A 19,630-nucleotide genomic window follows, 5' to 3' on the forward strand; every position below is an offset into this window, starting at 1 on the left:
TAGCTAGGATTACAGGTGTGAGTCACAGGTGCTGGGTCCCATCTTTTGACAAAGAAGAGAGCCAAACAGGTGGCCAAAAGTTTTATTCAAGGTCACAGGACACAGCAGGAAGAGGTAAAGAGCCAGTGGTGGGGAGCGTGAGATAGTAATTGGCTGGTGCCTGGGGGGGTATAATGGAAGCTTAGACAAGGGAGAGCACATGAGGAGCTATGGTGAGTACCAGCTATGGCCCTCCAAACAGAATGAAGTCAACTGCATCATCCATGCAGGAATTCAGACTGTGTGTGTGTGTGTGTGTGTGTGTGTGTGCTGCAACTTTGTGCCATAAACACAGCTGCCTGGCAACCTCCAGGGAACCCCTGTACAATCAGGTTGTGTTGAGTTCCCTGATGGATGAAGCATCTGAAGGCTTGGCCCAGGTCCCAGCCCCATCTCAGCAGCCTTCCGCACAATCCTCATGATCATCCAATGCCAGCCTCCAGGAGGTCAGGGCTACCTGCCATCTTCCGTGTCCCTTACTCTGCAGGAGTGGCCACCTGGCCCAGGAGCTCCAGGGGCACCAGGAATGGGTTCAGAGGGCACATCCCAGCTGCTTGCCAGGCTGATCTCAGTTCTCTAGGTTCGGGAACTTGTGAGGTGACTTGGCCAGGTTCCTCTGGCCTGCTAGGACCAGTTCCAGAATCTTGAGCCCCAGGCCCAGGGGTCCCACCATTGGGATTGGGTTGTGGGGCTGGGGCTGTCAGCCGAGCATATGTTTCCTCCATGTGCTTCATCAGGGCTGTGCAGGGCAGACAGGACAGCTCCTCAGGAAGTGACAAGAGCAGGTCAAGGACCACAGCTGACTCTGTGATGGAGAAAAAGGGATCATGTAAGGGGAAGGCAGGAGCTGAGTCTGAGTCTGGGACCCTTCATCTTCCCTCCCAACCCCCACCTTTCCCCAGCCCTCTCACCTGCTGCTGACAGCTCAGGGCTTCGGGCACTTCGGCAGGAGAATGATAGGTACTTGTAGATTTTTTCAAAGTCCACAGTGAAGTCTCCCTCAGTGGAAGCCACAGGGTCTGGGTCAGAAGCTTCAGGGGCGGGGCAAGGAGTTCCAGGAGCTCCAGGGGTGGGACCAGAGGTCTCAGGGGTGGGGACAGGAGTTCCAGAAGCTCCAGGGGTGGGACCAGAGGCCTCAGGGGCGGCCCCATGAGTTCCAGGGGTGGGACCACACGCTTCAAGGGCGGGACCAGGAGTTCCAGGAGCTCCAGGGGTGGGGCCACAGGCTTCAGGGGCGCCGCCAGGATCCCTAGGTTTAGGGTCCTCCTGCCCTCTGGTGGAGCTCAAGAACAGCAGCTTTCCACGAGTTTTTGTAGGCTTTGGGGGTTTGGAGTGCAGGAGGCTGAGGGGTTCTGTGGCTGCGATAGTCAGCACCTAGAAGCAGAACCATCCAGAAAGGAACTGGATAAGTCTTCCATCTTCCACAGCTCAGGACCTAAGCTGAGTCCCTCTGCCTACACCCACTCACCAAATCCTCCCTGCCACGCTGAAGCAAGTGTCATGGACAGGAGATGACCTCACAGCTGGGACACTGAGGCTTAAAGTATTGGGGTTATTGAGCTGGCAAGAGAAAAAGCCCAAGACTAGGATGGACTGCAGGACCCTGGGCATGTTAGGCAAGTGCTTGTCCCTTGGACTATCCCCTGCCTGGGGTGGCTGTACCTGGGAGAAAGCTGCTGTCAGGGCTTCTTCCAGTGGGCCTGTGATCTTCTCAGCGAGATCCATCCATACCTGAGTGAAGCCAGTACCCATGTGGTCAGCCCAGAGATCATCCCCCGGCCGGGCTTAGGAGAGCCCTCTTTGGAGCCCCCACATTCCCGAGGGGCCAGCCCTGGAAACCTGCCTCACCTCTATGGGAGCTGGGGGCTGTGCCTCTCGATGCCTTGGCTTCTGTGGACACTCCCTACGGAACGCCTCTCGGATCACTCTGCCTTTGAGCTGCTGGAGGAAGTCGCGTATCTGGGGAATAGAGAGGGGAAGAGGTCGGATGGGGCCTTCTATGAGTACAAGAATGCAGGAGAGATGCCAATGCTCGTGGCCTTGCTTGTTCCCTCAGCCTGTCTGTGCTAGCCTGTCACAAATCTGAGACACTGCCGGGACTCGAACCAGGGCCTCAGAGTGTGACCAGCTATCTAATGAAGACAGGATTTCCAGTCCATTTCGCCTCTTCCCTGCAGCCAGGGCCCGTCTCTATGCTGGGAATTAACCTATTTACCATTCCACTCCATTCTACTCTCACCTCATGCTCGTTCATTCCTTTCCCATCCTAAATCGCCTTCGGTCAAGACCCAGCTTACTCCGCCCCGTCCTCCTTCAGCCTTTCACCTCTCCAAAGCGTTAGAAAAGAGTGCTACGCCCATGTCCCTACGCAGGGCCCCGCCCCTCATGATCACCCAATCACGTTCTACTCTTGGGATAGCCCCGTCCCCGACGCACCACCCTCAGACTCACTCACTCTCGCCCCGCCCTTAATACCCCGCCCACGAGGATCATCCAATCATCCCTGCTCCTGGGATTGCCCTACCCCATCCCCGGCTAAAGCATTCACGTCCGCAGCGCGGTCACACAGCGGGGGACCTGCAGCTTTCCGTGGCGTCCCCCTGCGGCCCCGGTCCTGAGCTCGGCCCGCACCCCACCTCTTTCCCCGGTGACACCCCACTCTTGGGCTCACTGCATCCAGTGGCCAGCGCCTCACCTCAGCCTCGGTCCGGCCCGGCAGCTCCCGGGCTAGCTCGGCGGCGTCGGGCTCCGGCTGAGCCCGTCGGGCCTGTAGTAGTCGCAGCAGCTGCCGCTTTTCGCGAGGGTTCCAGGGCGTAGGGCCGGTGAGCTCTCCCCGATATCGCGCGGGGGCCGCCCGCCGCCGCTGCGGTGGCTTCATGCTGCTGCGAGCGGAGCCGGCGCTCTCCGGCCGTCTTTAAACGCTCCACGTCCAAGGCGGGGCTACGGGGGCCACGGAGGCCAGAAAACTTCGCGCGGAGGCGTTGTGGCGGAGGCGTGGCTCGCATTAGCTGACTGGAGGGCTCCGCCTCGGCACTCACGGGGGTCTCCGGAACAAGAATTGGGTGGAATCAGAAAGCAGACGCTCGATCCGCCCTTTGTAGCCCTCACTCGCGTGCCTGGAGCCCACACTTCGGTTCACATGCCCTCCCTCTATTCTGAGCTAACTCTTAAGACTGCTTTGCATCTTGCAGAGGCGTGGCCAAGACTGTAGGCCGCGTGTCCGGCATGCTGGTGCACACCCGTAATCTAGCTCGTGGGCTGCCAAGGCTGAAAGGATCGCGAGTTACAGGCCAGGCTGGATTTCGTAGCAATATCCTAGGTCGATTTTTTTTTTTTTTAAACAGGAGATGAGAGGCTGGTCTATGCGTTCAGACAGGCTTGGGGACTTTGGGCAAGTGATTTAAGCTTGCCTAATAGCAGCCTTGTTTATGTGGAGGGAGGAGCTTGGGTAGCAGGGATTTAAGGAACTCCTGACTAAATGAATACTTAAAAAAAAAATCAGTCGTGTGTGGGCTGGGAATATGCTCGTATACTTGAAGTCCTGGGTTCGATTCCCCAGCACCACATATATAGAAAACGGCCAGAAGGGGCACTGTGGCTCAAGTGGCAGAGTGCTAGCCTTGAGCAAAAAGAAGCCAGGAACAGTACTCAGGCCCTGAGTCCAAGGCCCAGGACTGGCCAAAAAACAAAACAAAACAAAACAAAAAAACAAACAAAATCAGCCGTGAGGCTTGAACGCAAGGTTGTCACTCAAGGCTAGTGTTCTACTACTTCGAGCCACAGCGCCACTTCTGGTTTTCCAGTGGTTAGAGATGAGTCTTAGGGACTTCTCTGCCTGGGCTGGCTTTGAACCACAATCCTCAGATCTTAGCCTCCTGGGAAGCTAGGATTATAGGCTTGAACCACCAGCACCTGGCAGAAATGAACACTCTTAAGAGGAGTCTAGAAGAGGAGACCACACCAGCGGAAGGATGGGAAAAGGAGAGGAGGCAGAAGGTAGAGCTTACTCTAAACTTAAACTGGAAGGATTGGGTGTCTCTTTGGAACAAAACGCCCTTAAATTTCCCTTGGCACGTGTGGGCAAAGGAGCCCTGCCCCTCTAATCCTTACACAGTCCAGAATCTCCCCCCCCCCCCAGATTATGATCCCAGGGACAACCTGCCCCAGCCTATCCTTTCTGTGCCTGGCTTTTTGCCCACAGCCTGACTCCACTAGAATTAAGCAAGTCAGAACAGAATTTATTTTGAGGTGGGAGGACAAGAGTGGGGGAAGGAGATGCTGGGGGGAGTGATCCTCAAGGGTGGTGTCCAGAGGGGTGGGTCTGATTCTTTCAGATCTAGAGTCCAAAAGCCACAGTTGGTTGCATCTCTGGTCCCCTGCTGGGTCAGGCAGGGGACCTTGGCAACCTTGGGAAGGTTGGCAGAGTTAATGAGGGTGGGAACACAACCTAGCCCAACCCCTCTCCCGCAGACATTGGCTTCTTCCACTGGGCAACTCCTCTCTCTCCATCTGACCAGTGTTTGAGTACTTTTGTTTTTCTTTGTGCTGGTACTGGGACCTGAACTCAGGACCTCACGCCCTCACTTGGCTTTTTTTTTTTTCCAGTCCTGGGGCTTGAACTTATTGAGCCTGGATACTGTCCCTGCGCTTCTTTTGCTCAAGGCTAGCACTCTACCACTTGAGCCACACCTCAACTTCTGGCTTTTTGGTGGTTCTTTGGAGAAAAGAGTCTCACAGACTTACCTGCCCAGGCTGGCTTTGAACCCTGATTCGCAGATCTCATCTTCTTTTTTTTTTTTTTGGCCAGTCCTGGGCCTTGGACTCAGGGCCCGAGCACCGTCCCTGGCTTCTTCCCGCTCAAGGCTAGCACTCTGCCACTTGAGCCACAGCGCTGCTTCTGGCCGTTTTCTGTATATGTGGTGCTGGGGAATCGAACCTAGGGCCTCGTGTATCCGAGGCAGGCACTCTTGCCACTAGGCTATATCCCCAGCCCAGATCTCATCTTCTTGAATAGCTAAGATTAGAGGCATGAAAAGCTGTTGCCCAGCTTGGGGACTTTTCTGTCCAGAATCAGCAGTCTGCCACGGGTGACTACACACACACACACACACACACACACACACACACACACACACACCGCATTCCTGAATTCGAATTCCACCCCAAATTAAGTCACTTAACCTCAGAGTGTGTCTCATTTTTCTTGTCTCTCATGTGGATTATAATAGTGTCTATATGGCTGTTAGGAGAATTAAATTAATATGGGTAAAACACTTTGGAAGCTTGCTTAGCAAGAATAAGTCCCTCCCCTTCCCTTCTTCAGCTCTGGCTTCAGACCTTCCCCCAACCAGCCTTACTTACCTACCTCACTGGAGCCTGGCGGTCTGGGGGCAGGAGTTCGAGGCTGTTGCTGGCTGGCTGGGGGCCAGGGGTGCTAGAAGGAGAGGTTGGCTGTACTGGGGGAGGGGGTGGTCCGCCAAGCCAAGGTCAGCGCGCCCCCTGGGGGCTGCGGCCAGCATAGCCACGGCGGGTCTAAGCGGCGTCATAACATAGGCGGGCGCGGGGATTCCGGCGACCTTTGGGGTCTGCACGCGTGGGAACGGGTTGGGGGCACCGGGGAGAAGGCGATACCTGAGTGCGCGCAGACAAGGCCAAGGCCAGCGCTGCGCCCAGCACAAAGGCTGCCACCACCAGCACCACAACCGGCGCGGGCTCCAGGGCCACCGGGGCGGGAGCGGGCGGCTCGGGCGCACAGCTGGGCCGGGGAGGATCTTGGCGGCCCTGTAAGGAGTGCACCGCTGAGATTGGGCCCAGGATATATTTGTCCTCTTCTCCTTTGGGGGTGGGGGTGGGGTGGGGCTGCGAGCTTACTAAGAGGCGGCCGCGGCACGGTGACCACAATGGGCTGCGTGAGCGTGTGCAGTTGCGGATTGTCCGTGCTGAAGTTCCCGCCGCCCGCGCACGCCTCGTCGGGAGGCAGACACTGCGGGGGAGACGGGGGTGGGGGGGGGGTGGGCAAGAGACACCGGCCTCAGACCGACGTCCAGGCAGGAGACCACCCTAGGACTCCTGGTGGTCCCTGAGCCCCCAATCACTAGGGAACCTAGCGTCTGCTTTCGGTTCATTAAAGAACCGAACTTGGGGCACAGAGCCCCAAGTGCCGCTCTGGGGGTCTCGGTGCCCAAGGAGGGACCCAGTGTGCAAGGTGCCCTGGAGCCACCGGAGTCCGGCCGGCGGGGTCCCCAGGGCCCCGGCTCCCCGGTGCCCGGGCTCGCGCACTGGCTATGGCGGCGGCGGCTGCGGGGTTAGCAGCCTCAGTGTCTGGCGGGTGTTCCGGAGGCGGCGGCAGCGGCTCAGCTGGCAGTGCAGGAACTGGACGGAGGCGTTGAAGACCGGGTGCAGGCGGAAGCTGAAGCGAGCCGGGGGTTGGGGGGCGTCGGGGGACGGCCGTGGCGGGAAGGCGACCGAGGGGTCGGCCGCGCAGCCCCCACTCAGTAGCAGCAGGGCGGGCCCCGGGTCCGGGTGGAAGGACAGGGTCACGGAGCAGCTGTGCAGGGCCAGGCCCCAACGCCGCGAAGGCCGGGCCAGGGCCGCCTGGGGTGATGGAGGTGCCATAAGAGTTGCCTCTATGTCCCCACCGGCCCCCTGGCTGCCCCTGGTACTCCCAGCGCCCCGCACCTGCAAGAACACGCGGCTGCCGGCGGGACCTCGAGTGGCCCTGCGCGGCGCGGTTCGTACGGGATGGCATCCTCTGCGTCCAACAGTTCCAGACTGAACAGGGGGCCGCGCAGATAGGGCCCAGTGGCCCCTGGATCGGGGGCGCTGGCGGAGGGCGGGGGAAGTACCATGGATGGGGACCCCGACCCTCCCTCCAGGTCCTGCAGCAGAGCCCTCCCCGCCCCCCCCCCCCCCCCGCCACGTCTTTTGGACAAGTATGGGCTTCTGGTGGCCACCTCGCCCACACTAGTCTGGGCAGTGGTAGTGAATGCTCTGGGCCCCTGGTGACCCCATGACACCATAACCTAGCAGCCCAGGCCCAGGCTGTGGGCTTAAGACCCTCCCTCCCTTCCCCCAGGGCGTTGGATGGAGGAGGGGAGGCTGGGCTGTCATCAGCAAACTCGGGGCAGGAAAGTGCCCGCCCCAGACACTTGTCTAGCCATAGCTGCCAGTCCAGCCAGACCTCGAGGGTCTGGGCTTTCCATTTGTAGACATCTCATAATTGCAGACCAAAGCAGGTGGCAGCAGGACAGGGCCAAGGTCTTCCCTTCTGAGTGTCTCCCCCTCTCCCAGATGCACACACAGCACTCATTAGCCAGGCCTCCCAATAGAACTCCAATGGGAGACTAGTCACAAAGGATCTGAGCATGTGCAGGCCCCAGTCCCATAACCATTGTCCTCACTTGGGAGACCCTAAGGGAGCTGGGATAAGGGCAACCTGGCAGCAGAGGCACCCCCACCCCCTCCCATCGCCAGGGGAGGCAGCTGCAGCCCAGGGACCTCCAGCCTCTACCTACCAAGTGGCCCAGTAGGCAAGGAGATGGCTGCTGGGAGCAGGGCCAGCAACAGAAGCATGGTGTCAAGCACACTGGATGGTGGAGGCACCCCACTGGGCTCACACAAGCCCTGAAGGTGGGCAAGAGCCCTGGCCTTGGCAGGCAGGTAGCCCTGGGAAGTGGGGTGTGTGTGTAAGACCAAGGGGATGACATTGGAGGTGGAGCCCAAGGCCTGCAGGGATTAAGGGCTCCTCTCCTGCTGTGCCTGAGATGACTGGGGACAAGGGGTCCCTCACACAAGCAGCCAGATGTCAGGGAAATCACTGCGCACCACTTACCTACCCAGCTCTGCTTCAGTTTCCCCTCAATGCAGAATTCTCACTCACCAGAATGGTGGCCCAGCCCCTCCCCTCTGCACAGCAGGTTGTGGTGGCCCAGCCCCTCCCCTCTGCACAGCAGGTTGTGGTGGGCGAGGGACAAAGCAGACTCAGAAGAAAAGGGAGGGGGGCTTTATTCTCAAGCATCTAAGGGTTTACAAACAGGGCATTTTATTTTAAAAAGGGACAGGGCAACCCTAGTGGCCTGAGGAGTCCTTGGGCCAGCAGGCTGGACCAGACAGGCCATCCCAGGCCTTGGCCCGCCCTGTCCACCCCTCTGACTGGTCCAGAGGGGAGGCTGGTGACGGAGGGGCCATCTTGGGAGAGGAGGAGGAGGTAGGAGACTCCCCTAGGGCTCCCACGTAACACTGAAGGGAGAGGTGGGGTAGACACACGCTCACAAAACAGAAAATAAAGTTAAATAAAAATTAAAAAAAAACAAAAACAGGCAGCTTAGTCTCAGACCTGTGCTGGCCCCTGGGACCAGCCAAATGACCTTCCAAGCTGCCTACAAAGGCCCTGGGGCTAGCCTAGGTGAGAGGGTGTAGGGCCCAGGCCTACTAGCCCCCCCTCCACCCCCACAAAGGGGGCAAGGGGCATAAGAAGGTGGCTGTCCCCCCTGGGAAGAGGGGGGAGACATCTCCCGTTTAAACATGCGGCATTCCGTGGTGTGAATATAAGTTGATGGAGAGGCACAGGCCGCAGCACTGGCTGAGCCAGCTCCACATCACTAGCCAGCCAGCTTCCTCACCTTTGGCGTTGCATTTTGTGGATATATATATATATATATGTATATATGTATGTATATACATACATATATGTATATATATGATTTATTATTGTGTACTCTTGTTCACTTTGATTTGCATGCATCACCAACAAAAAGGAAACACTCCCCATCTTGCCCTTGAACACTGTGGTGGGTGCTGGGGTCCCATGGTGGGCACTGGGGTTCCAGGATGGGCGCCTGGCTCTTCCCCATCCCAGGCCTCAAGGTGGGCTGAGGTTTGGCCAGCTCCAGGCGAGCTGAAGTCTGTTCAGGGGCATGGTATGGTCACCCACTCTCCCTCCCCCACGGCCTCCCCCTGCACTCAAGCCTGTCTCCCCTCATCCCTCTCACACATCCTCCAACCTTCGCACCCACTCTCCTCACCCCCAGTCCCTGATTCCCTCCGGACCCCCCTCTCGAGGGCCCCCTCCTGTCATAAGCTCTCTCCAACTGCGTCCCTGCCGCTTGCTGCTCTGTGCTGTGCCCCTCATCAGCTTCCCTGAAGGCCATCCTGTGTGGCCACAGCCTCTGGGCTCCCACTGGGCCGCCTGAGCTCTTTCAACTCACCTCCCAGCTGTGGCCAGTGGCCAGCCTCTGGAGAGGAGCCCCGGGAACCCTCCAGCTTGCCCTGCCTTAAGACCCCAGCAGCCAAGGCAGGGGGCCTCACCACAAGCAGCTAAACATGACTTTGGTAAAAGTTTCTGAAGGTACCGACACCCCATGAGGACAAGCTCTCCTCCCCCCTCCCCCCAATACCCCACCAAGTACAATAAAATACAATAAACTCCAAAAAGGACCCCCTGAGATCAAAGAGAGAGAGAGAGGGGGGGAGAGAGAGAGAGAGAGAGAGAGAGAGAGAGAGAGAGAGAGAGAGAGAGAGAGAGAGAGAGAGAGAGAGACCATCCTAGCCCCAGATGCAGTCACAATGCCCCCATGGCCTTCCCAGGGCAAGGACTGCAGGAGGTCTTGGTGGACCGGGCCATGGGTGTCAGCGCCCAGGGAGGGAGATGGGGAACACCAGACAGAGACAGAGAGAGGACAGAGGGGGATGGAGAGCAAGCGTGTGCATGGACAGATGCCAGGAGCGTGGGGTGGGCAAGGGGGCTCTCTCCATGCCCCTGCGGCCACCCCAGCCCAGAGGTTATAATGAATAAATAGTGAGTCTGCTCTCGGCCTGCCATCTTCCGTTCACAGTGTCTGTCAGGGGGATGCACAAGGCTGGCTGACCCTGGGGTGGGAAGGGCTGGGGCCCAGCAGGCGCTTCTGTCCACAGCTGGTGGGCAGGGAGTCAGGGGTAGGTGGGTGCCCCCTACTTTCTGTCCTTGGCCCTCAGCAGCTGTCCAGGTCCTAGGTCTGCCCTGGTGGGCAGCTGGATGGCCAGGTGGGGAAGGGGGCCTGTGGCCATGCCCCTGGGCCCTTGCAGGGCTGGCCAACACCACATGGCTACCTGAACAAAGGCAGGTGGTGCTGGCTCAGGACGCTACTAGTCCGCGGCGACTCAGTCTTCGCCATGGCATCCTTGAACCAGGACGCCACGTCTACCTCGAGCATCTCATAGCGTTTGATGAAGCTGTGTTCCTGCAGGCCAAAAGGGGGCTCAGGACAAAAGGTCTTCCCTCCCAGCCTCGTGCTCAGGCCCAGAAGCTTCCCGAGGGCTGGAGAGAGGGGCAAGTACTCACAAGTAGCTTATTATACTTTGGTCTCTTCCTGTGATCTTTAGTAAGGCTGAGGGAGAGGAAGGAGAGCAGAGGGGAGAAGTGAGAGCATGGCCCCCAGCATCTTCCCCATGTGTGGAGGTGACCGCCGACACCCTCGGTCCCCTGCATGCTGGGCCCTGTCACGTGTGTGTCCCAAGGATGCCTGGCCCAGAGCAGTGAGGACGGCCTAGGGAGCTGGAACTGGGGTAAATGGGGCTCCTCCAAAGACATGAGTGCATGTGGGTGCACTACACCCCCCTCCCCAGGGGAGCAGATACCCACAGGGCCAGTTCCAAACCCGATCATGGCTCCCAGCATACCAGTTCCAGCAATCACTCCTGGCCATGGGTCTGACCACAGCTGCCCGCACTCCATCCCAGAGCAGTGCCATCCCTCTCCTGCCCGGCAACCCCACAAACTCACAGGGCCTCCCACAGTGGAGAGGCCAGTGCTTACCAGTCTTTGACGAAGGACTGGAAGTCCCCTGAAAAGCCCATGTGGCCGGGCAGGAGTGGGGGCTCTTCCTGGAGGACTTTGGTGAGGACCTCAAAGTCCGTCTTGCAGTTCTTATAGGGAAACTGTCCCGTGGCAAGCTCCACCTGGGGGGGAGTAGAGTGAGGAGACAGGCAGGGCTGTAGTGGCAGAAGAGGAGTTCCGCCCTGCCTCCTCATTCCCTCTTTGCACCCCCAGAAGGCCAAGGGCAGAGGCAGGACCCCAGCTCACCAACGAGATGCCCAGGCTCCACACGTCGGCTCGTATGTCATAGTCAGGCTTGGTAGGGTCTGGGGGGTCAATGCGCTCGGGCTGCAGGGCGGGACAAGAGATGGATGTACCCCGAGAGAAAGACCAGCCCCCAGCCAGGCCTTGTGGGGCCTACTCACTGCCATGTAGAAGGTGAAGCCCCCAGGCAGGCCCCACCCCAGCCAGACCCCACCCCCAGGCAGGCCCACAGGGTCTACTCACTGCCATGTAGGCAGCACAGCCCGCGCTCCTGGTCTTGGCCTTGGAGTCCACAAGGCGGCCACTGATGCCGAAGTCACACAGCTTGATCTGGCCCCGCTCGTCCAGCAGGATGTTGGAGGGCTTCACGTCCCGGTGGATGACACCATGCTTCTCCTTCAGATAGTACAGCGCCTTTACAATCTACAGTGCCCACACAATGGGGAGACGCCTGTCAGGGCAGGCCCTGGGGCTGCCTACTACGCCCTGAGGATCCAGATTGGCTGCTCACCGCGACAGTCATCTTGCCCAGGATGCGCTCAGGAATGGGGCCCTGCATCCGCTTCTTCAGCTTCTCTGCACAGGTGCCCATGAGCTCCATGGCAATGAAGACATCTGTCTGCAGAGGGGGGGTAGCACAGGTGGGGCTGGGGCAGCAGTGCCCTTCACCCACCCTGTCCCACTGGGTCCCAGGGGCACGGACAGCTTACATTGGTGATGAAAGTGCCAAAGCACTGCACAATATAGGGGCAGTCGTGGCTCTTGAGCACCACATCCAGGTCCATGAGGATGCGCTTGTTTTCCTCTTTGTTCCCCGAGCGCCGCATTTGCTGTGAGGAGGGATAGCCAGGAAGGCCTCAGTGCTGGGCTGCAGAGGTGGGGACCAGCCTAGAAGGGGGGGCCCAGGGCTCACCTTGACAGCAATGACATGGCCTGTCTTCCGGAAGCGCATCTTCCACACCTGGCCACAGGTGCCACTGCCCATTTCACCCAGGTTCTCCAGGTCATTGATTTCTGCCTGGTAGCGCTGGGGTGGACAGCAGGATGTGAGGGGCTGGAGCATCCTCTGGGCTCCCATTCCCCTCTGCTCCCACAACCCATCCATTTCCAGCCCTTGCCCAGCAGGTTGAAGGGAGGTACCTGGCCCCCGATGGTCAAGTAGCCGGTCTGCTTCATGATCTCCTGTAGCTTCTGGTCAATCTCGATGCTAGGAGACAGAGCAGGGGCTGGTGGAGGGGATCCTGACCAACATGAAGGGTCCCCAACCCCATACACCAGGGGTCCCCAGACTTCACCATCCTCCCTCCCTTCAGGCACTGGATCCCTCTTGACAGGCTCACCTCTCCATGCTTCGGGGTGTGAACAAGGTTGACGGGAGCCCCAGCATGTGGCGGGGCCGGGCGGGGGGTGTGGGGTGCTGTGGGGAGCTCTCTGAGGACGGTGAGCGGCTGCCCCCATCATTGGCAAGCGGGAGCTGAAGGGCTGGGGAGTTGAGAACCAGGGACAGGGAAAGCATTAGACTCAGCTGCTCCAAGCCCCGGACTGGGCATTCTGGGTCAGGGCCCTCAGCCTCTATTCCCTGGTGTCTCTCAGCTGAGCAGGCATGGCCCCTCTCCCACTGGCTCAGGCTTCCCCCCCCCCCCATCCTGGGCTATCCTCAGTGCCTTCTCTTGACCCTCTGATTGAAAGATGAGGGGCCTCACTGGGACAAGGCTATCCCCTAACCTATGCCTGCAGGGACACAAGGTGGGTGGCCTCTCTGGCATGTCCCTTTTCTTTCCACCTCTGTGCCAGAAGGCAAGCCCAGGGCCACACTGGACCATTTGGGCTTCGAATGCCCACCAGGGTCAGCCTGGGCCCTCATCTTGCCACCAGCAGCAAACCTGATGTCTAAGCAAGAGCAGATGGGTCCTGGACCCTGGCTTCTAGCAGCCATGTCCCCCACCTCCTGACCTATTCTGCTCCAGCATCAGGGAGGGCCAAGCAAACTGATCTGTGCCTGCATCCTCGGGGTGAAAGGACTGGAGGGGTACAGTTCTTCCAGGGGCTGGTGGGCCTGGGCAGGGGGTGGGCACTGGGCCAGGAGGGGGGTGGTACTTCCCAGCAGCCTGCATGCAGACAGCTCGGGCATGCTACAGGCAGGCAGGTGGGTAGGCAGGCGGGCAGGCAGCGGGCACCCCGGGACAGTAGGCAGTGTTAGAAAGGGGAAGGGGCAGAAGACAGACAGAAGCCAAGACTTTGGGGGCCAGCTGCCCAGAAGAAGCACTTCAGACAGGCCAGAGAGAAGATGAGAGAGCAAAACAGGTGCCCCAAGGCTCTAGGGGGTTTCCTGGTCTGGCTCAAAGGGGTGAAGAAGCGGGGGCTCGGGAGTCTAGTGTGGTTCCTGCCTTCCAGGAGGTCCTCCTGCCTGGGATTCTGCCTGTCAAAAGAGTGATGACAAGCCCCCTCCAAGGACCACCTTCCCAGGGGGCTGGGGCTGGTCCAGTCCCACAGCCCACATGAGGCTATTCCCTCTTCCCATGTCCTACTCTTCCCACAGGCCTGCCAACTCATGGCGACTTGGGCCTTGTGAAGGTGAGTAGCAAGCAAGCTGATGGCAGCTGCTGGCTGGGACCCCGACCTCAGAAGGGGAGGGGAGGAAGGCAAAGGGCTGACCTGAAGTCTGAAATTGGGGGGAAGCTGGAGTCTGGCAGAGGCTCAGGGCCCAGTGCTCAGCAGAGAACTTGTTGGCTTCACCAACCACATCCTCCCCTGCTGTTCCTGGACAAGTTGTATCTCTGTCTGCTCTGGCCATCTCCCCAGCTACAGTCCTGACCACTCACTGGTTTCTGAGGGACTCTGTGCCCCTCCTCCCCCCAAATACCTGGCCTGTCTGTCTCTAGGAAATGCTTGGGTCCTGCCACAAGATTACTGAACTCAGCACACTCTGCTCTCGGGGCTGAGGACCACACTCCCATCCTCTCCATCTTGAGGTGCCCCATGAGTCCCCTTCCCTGCACAGTCCACCAGATCCTTCTGGGAAAAGGCTGCTGGGGCCAGACCCAGGAGCACAGTGATCTCAGGAATACTGGAGCAGGGAAGTCCCTGAGAACAGGAGCCACAGAGGAGGTGCATCACAGGGCAAGTGATAGCAAGAGAGAAAGGGGTGACAATGAATGAGAGGGCAGGGGTGGGTGGGCATGGGCCCAGTGACAGGAGTCATGGATGTACAGGCTGCCAGCCCAACACACATGCACACTCACTTGTGCAAACATGCAGACACACATATGGGCAGAGGCAGCACCATCTCTCTGCTGTTCACCAATCTCTCTGGCACACCCATGCGCATGCATGCATATGTACACACACAAAACCAGCACTTCTCTCTCTCACACAGCATGGAAACACACAACAGCCCTACCTAGCCACACACACACAACCACCCACTGGGTCAACCTCAGCTCTGCCAAAACATCCCCTCTGTCCCACATGCCTAGTGCACTGTCCACCTGGAAGCTGCATGGCCTCACTGCCCAACCTGTCTGCTCTCACACCCCCTCAGCACAGGGGCAGTCCTTTCCTCCACATCCAGGTCACTATGCTCAAATCCCAGCTCTTCCAGACTTCCTGAAGTGAGCCCCTTAGGAGCCCCTCCCCCTGCTGGTAAGATGTGCTGGGTACTCCCAGTGCAGCCTCAGTCCCACAGGATGGAGCTCAGTGTGACCTCACTGCGCCCCTGCCATGCAACGTGGGGGTGATGCTCATTCACCCCATGGCTGAAATTGGTGGCAGGCCCGGTACACCTGTCTGGCCTTACTTCCTCCCCCAACCTCCCTCCCTCTCATCACACACACAGGCACATACCAGTGAGACACACACCAGACTCCCACTCACTGGAGGAGCCCATTTTCTCCTCTTGGGTGTCCAAAGTGAGCCAGAGAGGAAAGGGGGAACAAGAGGGCTGGCCTCTGCCACTGGCTACGGGAAGGAGTGACAGGAAGGGAGGAGGAAGACAGCACACACACAGAGCATGGGGTGGGGATGGCATTCTGCGGCCGGCCGGGCAGCGGTTAGGTCAACAGTGCAGATGTCATGTCCAAGCGGGCGATGATAAAAAGGCTGGTACCTGCTCGCTGGGACGGGGCAGGAGCAGGGCTTAGAGTGATCACAATAACTGGATGGGGAAAAGGAAGAAAAAAAAACAACAACAACAGCACGATAAATCACAACAGAAACGACTGATTTGTCCAAAAGAAAAGAAATCAAATCATAATGAGGAGGAGGGGGGATATGCAAGGCTCCAAACGGCAGAGATGGGTAGGAAACTGGCAGAAATGGGAGGGCGGGAGGATGGAATGGAGCTGACAGACACAGATGCCTGGAGGGGGGCTCCTAGGACCTGCCCACCTTGGGCCTCACCAGGCCTTGCTCTGCACTGGGGACTGCTGCCCGCTAAGACACCCAGATCCCACTCCCTGAACCATCCATGCGGGACAGGAAAGAGGAGCCCTGCAGAGCCCAGCAAGGACTCTCCAAGTTTTCTCCAGGCTTCTATTCCAACCAATATTCAAATGATAGCACTGTCACCTCTGGAATCTCTCTGGGACCCCTGCCTCTGCTAAGGTCTTCCCAGAGAGGAATATGAGCAGACTCAGTTCAGAAGGAGGTATGGGAGTGAACTCAAATAGTGATGGGAGGAAAGCTGTGAAAGTCAGGCTAGGGGCATAGGGGTTGCCTTCCTCCTTCTGTTCAGATGGCTTCACACTAAACTATACAAACTCCAAGGGCTGTATCACAGGAGACACTGGACAGTGTTTTTCTAGGCCAAGAGAGGGTCATGGTGACTCATGCTTGTAACCCTAGCTGCTCAGGAAGCTGAGATCTGAGGATCATGGTTGGAAGCCAGCCTGGACAGGAAAGACTATTATCTTCAATTAGACAGCAAAAAAAGCTGGAAGTAGAGCTGTGGCTTGAGTGGCAGAGCACCAGCCTTGAGCACAAAAGCTTTAGAATGCCCAGGCCCTGAGTTCAAGCTCCAGTACTACAGAGAGAGGAGAAGGGGGAGAGAGGAGAGAAGAAAAAGAGAGGAGAGAGGAGAGGGGAGAGAGGGACAGGGAGAGAGGTGGGGAGGTGGGAGGGTCATGGATAGAATGGGTCACAAAGTTCTTGGCCAGGAGTGTGTGTATACGTGTGTGTACAGGAAAACAGGCACAAAGATGATAGGACCAGAAAAGAAGTTTATGTTTGCTGATTGGACTCAGATACCATCACACTGGCCTCAGTGATTCCCAGGCCAGTTGGGTTTGAGAGGAGGGAAAATTCACTGGAGTCCAGAAGACAAAATCCCCATGCCAGGGAATATTGGGGTGTGTTTCTAGAGAGCTAGCCATACCGAGGAGCTGAAGGTAGTCACAGAATATCAAGGGCCTGGTACATAGTGGGAGGTGGGGGTGTCCTGCTGAGCCTAACGACAAGGTCATTGCAGGCTGGGGAGAAGGGATCACCAGAAATGGTCACAGGAATCAAATGGGAGAATCCTCAAGGAATTGTATATATGGGTGCAGACGGCATATAGTTAGGTGACCCCAGGTGTCCTCCCCACTCCCCCCGCCCCTACACTGGATGAGACGCACCCAGGCTAGGCCAGGGGGATTCTTGACCTGTTCTGATCTGGTTTAAGTGGAATCACTTGGTCAAGGAGGATGTGTGCCTGTGTTTGCCAGTAAGAGCTGGTGGCGGTCACGGTCTTGCAGGGCCAGAAAGCCCGGTTCAGTGCAGGCGGCGGAGGATCTTGGGATCGCTGCGATGGGGGCGGGTGATCAGGTGGGGGGGGGGAGGTCTCGCTTGCAGCCTAGTAACTAGGCCCCCAGACTCCAAGGCTCAGAAAGCTCGTCCGAGGGCTCACTGGGCCCACGCCCCCTGGGTCACCGTGACCCTCTTTCCCGCGAACCCACAGCGGGAGAGGAGACGGGGAGGAGGAGTGCGAGCGCCCCGGAAGCGGGGGCGGGGCCTGAGGCGGGGGCGGGGCCTCCCGGGGCCCGCCCCGCCCGCCCCTCCCCCACGCCGCCGTGCTTACTGGGCCTGGGCCGCTGGGGACTGATATCCAGGTTGAGGTCAATCCTCCGCCGGGCCTCCCGATTCTCCTGCTTCAGTTTTGCTTCTAGGCGGGACAGCTTTTGCTCCAGGGAAGACGCCGCCATCTTCCCCGCCGCCGCCGCCGCCGCCGCGCACCGCCGGGCCGTCCGTCAGTCGGCAGACAAACACCGCACTGCGCCTGCGCTCGGATGACCCCGCCGAGCCGCCGTCTCCCCCTCCACCACGCATGCCCGCGGCGCCCACCCGCCCCGCCGGCGAGCGATCTCTGTACGCGTGCGTACTTGGTCCCAGGCTGAGAGATGACGCCACCTAGAGCTCTTGGCTGGCAATGTGCAACGCCTCCACCCACCACGAACACGGTGGTGCGCATGTGCGCAATATCCCTAACGGAGGAAGGAGGCGCTGCGTGGAAATCCACTAGTCTTTAGAGAATCGTCGGGACAACGGCGCGCATACGTGCGAAGGCGCGGCTTTTACTGCGTCTGCGCACTCTCCACGCCGCGGGCGTGCGGTGTCGAGATTGCCTGAGTCCTCTCCATTGCGGGAGTATTTTGAAGTTTCCTTGTTGGTCCTCCCTGCCTGGTACTTCCTTTCTGGTCTCTGAGGGTGCCTCACTAGGATCTCTGCTATGCTTAATTGCTGCCTGATTCTCGCTGGCGCCTCCTTATCATAATTAGGCAACCCTGGGAATCCCTTTCCATTTTGGCCAGGGCCCAGCAAGCTGACCTAGGGGAGGCCTGGGGGGAGCAGTCCATCTGTGTTGACCCGGACTTCGGTGTCAAGGTCAAGACCAGACCTATATGTGGACTTGTTCCACGGTGAGAATGTGAGCTCGTCTCTTGGATATGCAGAATCCATGTCTTTTTTTTTTCTTCCCCCAGGCCTGGGGCTTGAACTCAGGGCCTGGGCACTGTCCCTGGCTTCTATTTGTTAAAGGCTAGCACTCTACCACTTGAGCCACAGCTCCACTTCCAGTTTTTTCTGTCTATGTGGTGCTGAGGAATTGAACCCACGGCCTCATGTATGCTAAGCAAGCACTCTACCACTAAGCCACATTCCCAGCCTTCCATGTCTTTGTGTGTGTGTGTATGTGTTGGTTCTGGGACCTAGGCGCTGTCTCTTTTGTGCCCAAGAATAGCTCTCCACCACTCTAGCCATGGCCCCACTTCCGGCTTTTTGGTGTTGGTGATGTCTCACAGACTTTCCTCTCCAGGCTGGCTTTGAACCATGATCCTTAGATCTCAGCCTCTTGAGTAGCTTGGATTACAGTTGTAAGCTACTGGTGCCCTGCTGAATCAGTGTCTTGAAGTTGGGGCTTAGAGTTAATACTTTTACCTGGTGCCAGACAGCCTAAACAGCAACTTTTCTAAAAAGTGCCAGGGCAGATGTCTCCATCTGGAACCTGGGTCCCTCAAGAGTAGCTTGTCTTTGCCCTAAGGTGCCAACAGGTGGCCAAGCCCCCAAAAATCAGGCTGTTCCAGGTGCTCTGACCATCCAGGGGACCAACATAGGAACACCTTGGATTGGCCTTTGAAGGCTTATGGGGACTCCTCCAGTGACTTAGGTGGAGCTGACACAGTATGGAGTTAAAAGGATAGCGAGGCTCATGTCTGTTATCTTAGCTATTTAGGAGGCTAGGATCTGAGGATTGATATTTGAAGCCAGCCTAGGCATGAATCCACGAGACTTACCTCTAGTCAAACACCAAAAAGTAGCCAGGGGCCAGTGGTTCACACCTGTAATCATAGCTACTCCAGAAGCTGAGATCTGAGGATCAAGGTTCAAAGCCAGCCTGGGCAGGAAAGTCTGTGAGACTGTTATCTCCGATTAGCCCCCAGACAACCAGAAGTGGTGCTGTGGCTCAAAGTGGTAGAGCACTGACCTTGAGTGATAAAGCTCAGGGACAGTGCTCAAGCTCTGAATTCAAGTCCTATGACCAACAAAAATCAATCCAGAACTGTAACTGTGATTCACCTTGAGTGAAAATGCTCAGGGAATGTACCCAGGTCCTGAGTTCAAGCCCCTGGACTGGCACACAAATGCACACACCCATGCACACACACACACACACACACAAAACCAAGAGGGCCAGGTGCCAGTGATTCATGCCTGTCATCCTAAGCTGCTCATGAGGCTGAGGGATCACAGTATGAAGCCAGACTAGGCAGAAAGTCCTTGAGAGATTTATTTATTTATTTATTTATTTTTTTGCCAGTCCTAGGGCTTGAACTCAGGGCCTGGGCACTGTTCCTGAACCTCTTTTGCTCAAGGCTAGCACTTTATCATTTGAGCCACAGCGCCACTTGTGGCCTTTTCTATTTATGGGGTGTTGAGGAATCGAACCCAGGGCTTGCTAGGCAAGCACTTTACCACTAAGCCACATTCCCAGCCCCTCCTTGAGACTCTTATCTCCAATTAACAACCAAAAAGCTGGAAGTGAAGCTGTGGCTCAAGTGGTAG

The 19,630-nt window shown here is 57.9% G+C and overlaps 4 protein-coding genes across 6 annotated transcripts in view; 1 reads left to right on the forward strand and 3 right to left on the reverse strand.

The window, feature by feature from the left end:
- Timm44 (translocase of inner mitochondrial membrane 44) overlaps positions 1-16,582 on the forward strand; it is a 35,681-nt gene extending 19,099 nt beyond the window's left edge. The window contains exons 14-15 of the mRNA XM_048342105.1: positions 1,735-1,741; positions 16,572-16,582. The gene's annotated coding sequence lies outside the window, so the exon portion shown is untranslated. The remainder of the gene's footprint in view (positions 1-1,734; positions 1,742-16,571) is intronic.
- Snapc2 (small nuclear RNA activating complex polypeptide 2) lies at positions 61-3,001 on the reverse strand. Its single transcript, XM_048342109.1, has 5 exons — positions 2,735-3,001; positions 1,888-1,998; positions 1,702-1,770; positions 951-1,413; positions 61-844 (listed from the first exon to the last, which is right to left on the reverse strand). The coding sequence occupies exons 1-5, from the start codon at positions 2,915-2,917 to the stop codon at positions 516-518; spliced, it is 1,155 nt and encodes a 384-aa protein (XP_048198066.1). The 5' UTR covers positions 2,918-3,001; the 3' UTR covers positions 61-515.
- On the reverse strand, positions 5,262-6,887 carry Tgfbr3l (transforming growth factor beta receptor 3 like). Its single transcript, XM_048340646.1, is given in 7 exon segments — positions 5,262-5,473; positions 5,671-5,703; positions 5,706-5,810; positions 5,911-6,069; positions 6,366-6,633; positions 6,718-6,746; positions 6,749-6,887. Coding segments are annotated over 7 exon segments (801 nt in total). The 3' UTR covers positions 5,262-5,405.
- On the reverse strand, positions 8,020-17,453 carry Map2k7 (mitogen-activated protein kinase kinase 7). Of its 3 annotated transcripts, none has more exons than XM_048342106.1 (12): positions 17,151-17,453; positions 15,201-15,248; positions 12,436-12,577; positions 12,236-12,302; positions 12,009-12,122; positions 11,806-11,925; positions 11,607-11,714; positions 11,339-11,518; positions 11,099-11,179; positions 10,832-10,974; positions 10,358-10,403; positions 8,020-10,256 (listed from the first exon to the last, which is right to left on the reverse strand). In XM_048342106.1, the coding sequence occupies exons 1-12, from the start codon at positions 17,272-17,274 to the stop codon at positions 10,122-10,124; spliced, it is 1,308 nt and encodes a 435-aa protein (XP_048198063.1). In that variant the 5' UTR covers positions 17,275-17,453; the 3' UTR covers positions 8,020-10,121. The 3 variants fall into 3 exon arrangements, with proteins under 3 accessions (XP_048198063.1, XP_048198064.1, XP_048198065.1); XM_048342107.1 differs by having other exon boundaries at positions 11,099-11,262; positions 11,345-11,518; positions 17,151-17,379; XM_048342108.1 differs by lacking the exon at positions 15,201-15,248.
- Between the last annotated feature and the right edge of the window lie 2,177 nt (positions 17,454-19,630).

Source organism: Perognathus longimembris, chromosome 3 (assembly GCF_023159225.1).
Source record: "Perognathus longimembris pacificus isolate PPM17 chromosome 3, ASM2315922v1, whole genome shotgun sequence".
NCBI lineage: Eukaryota > Metazoa > Chordata > Mammalia > Rodentia > Heteromyidae > Perognathus > Perognathus longimembris.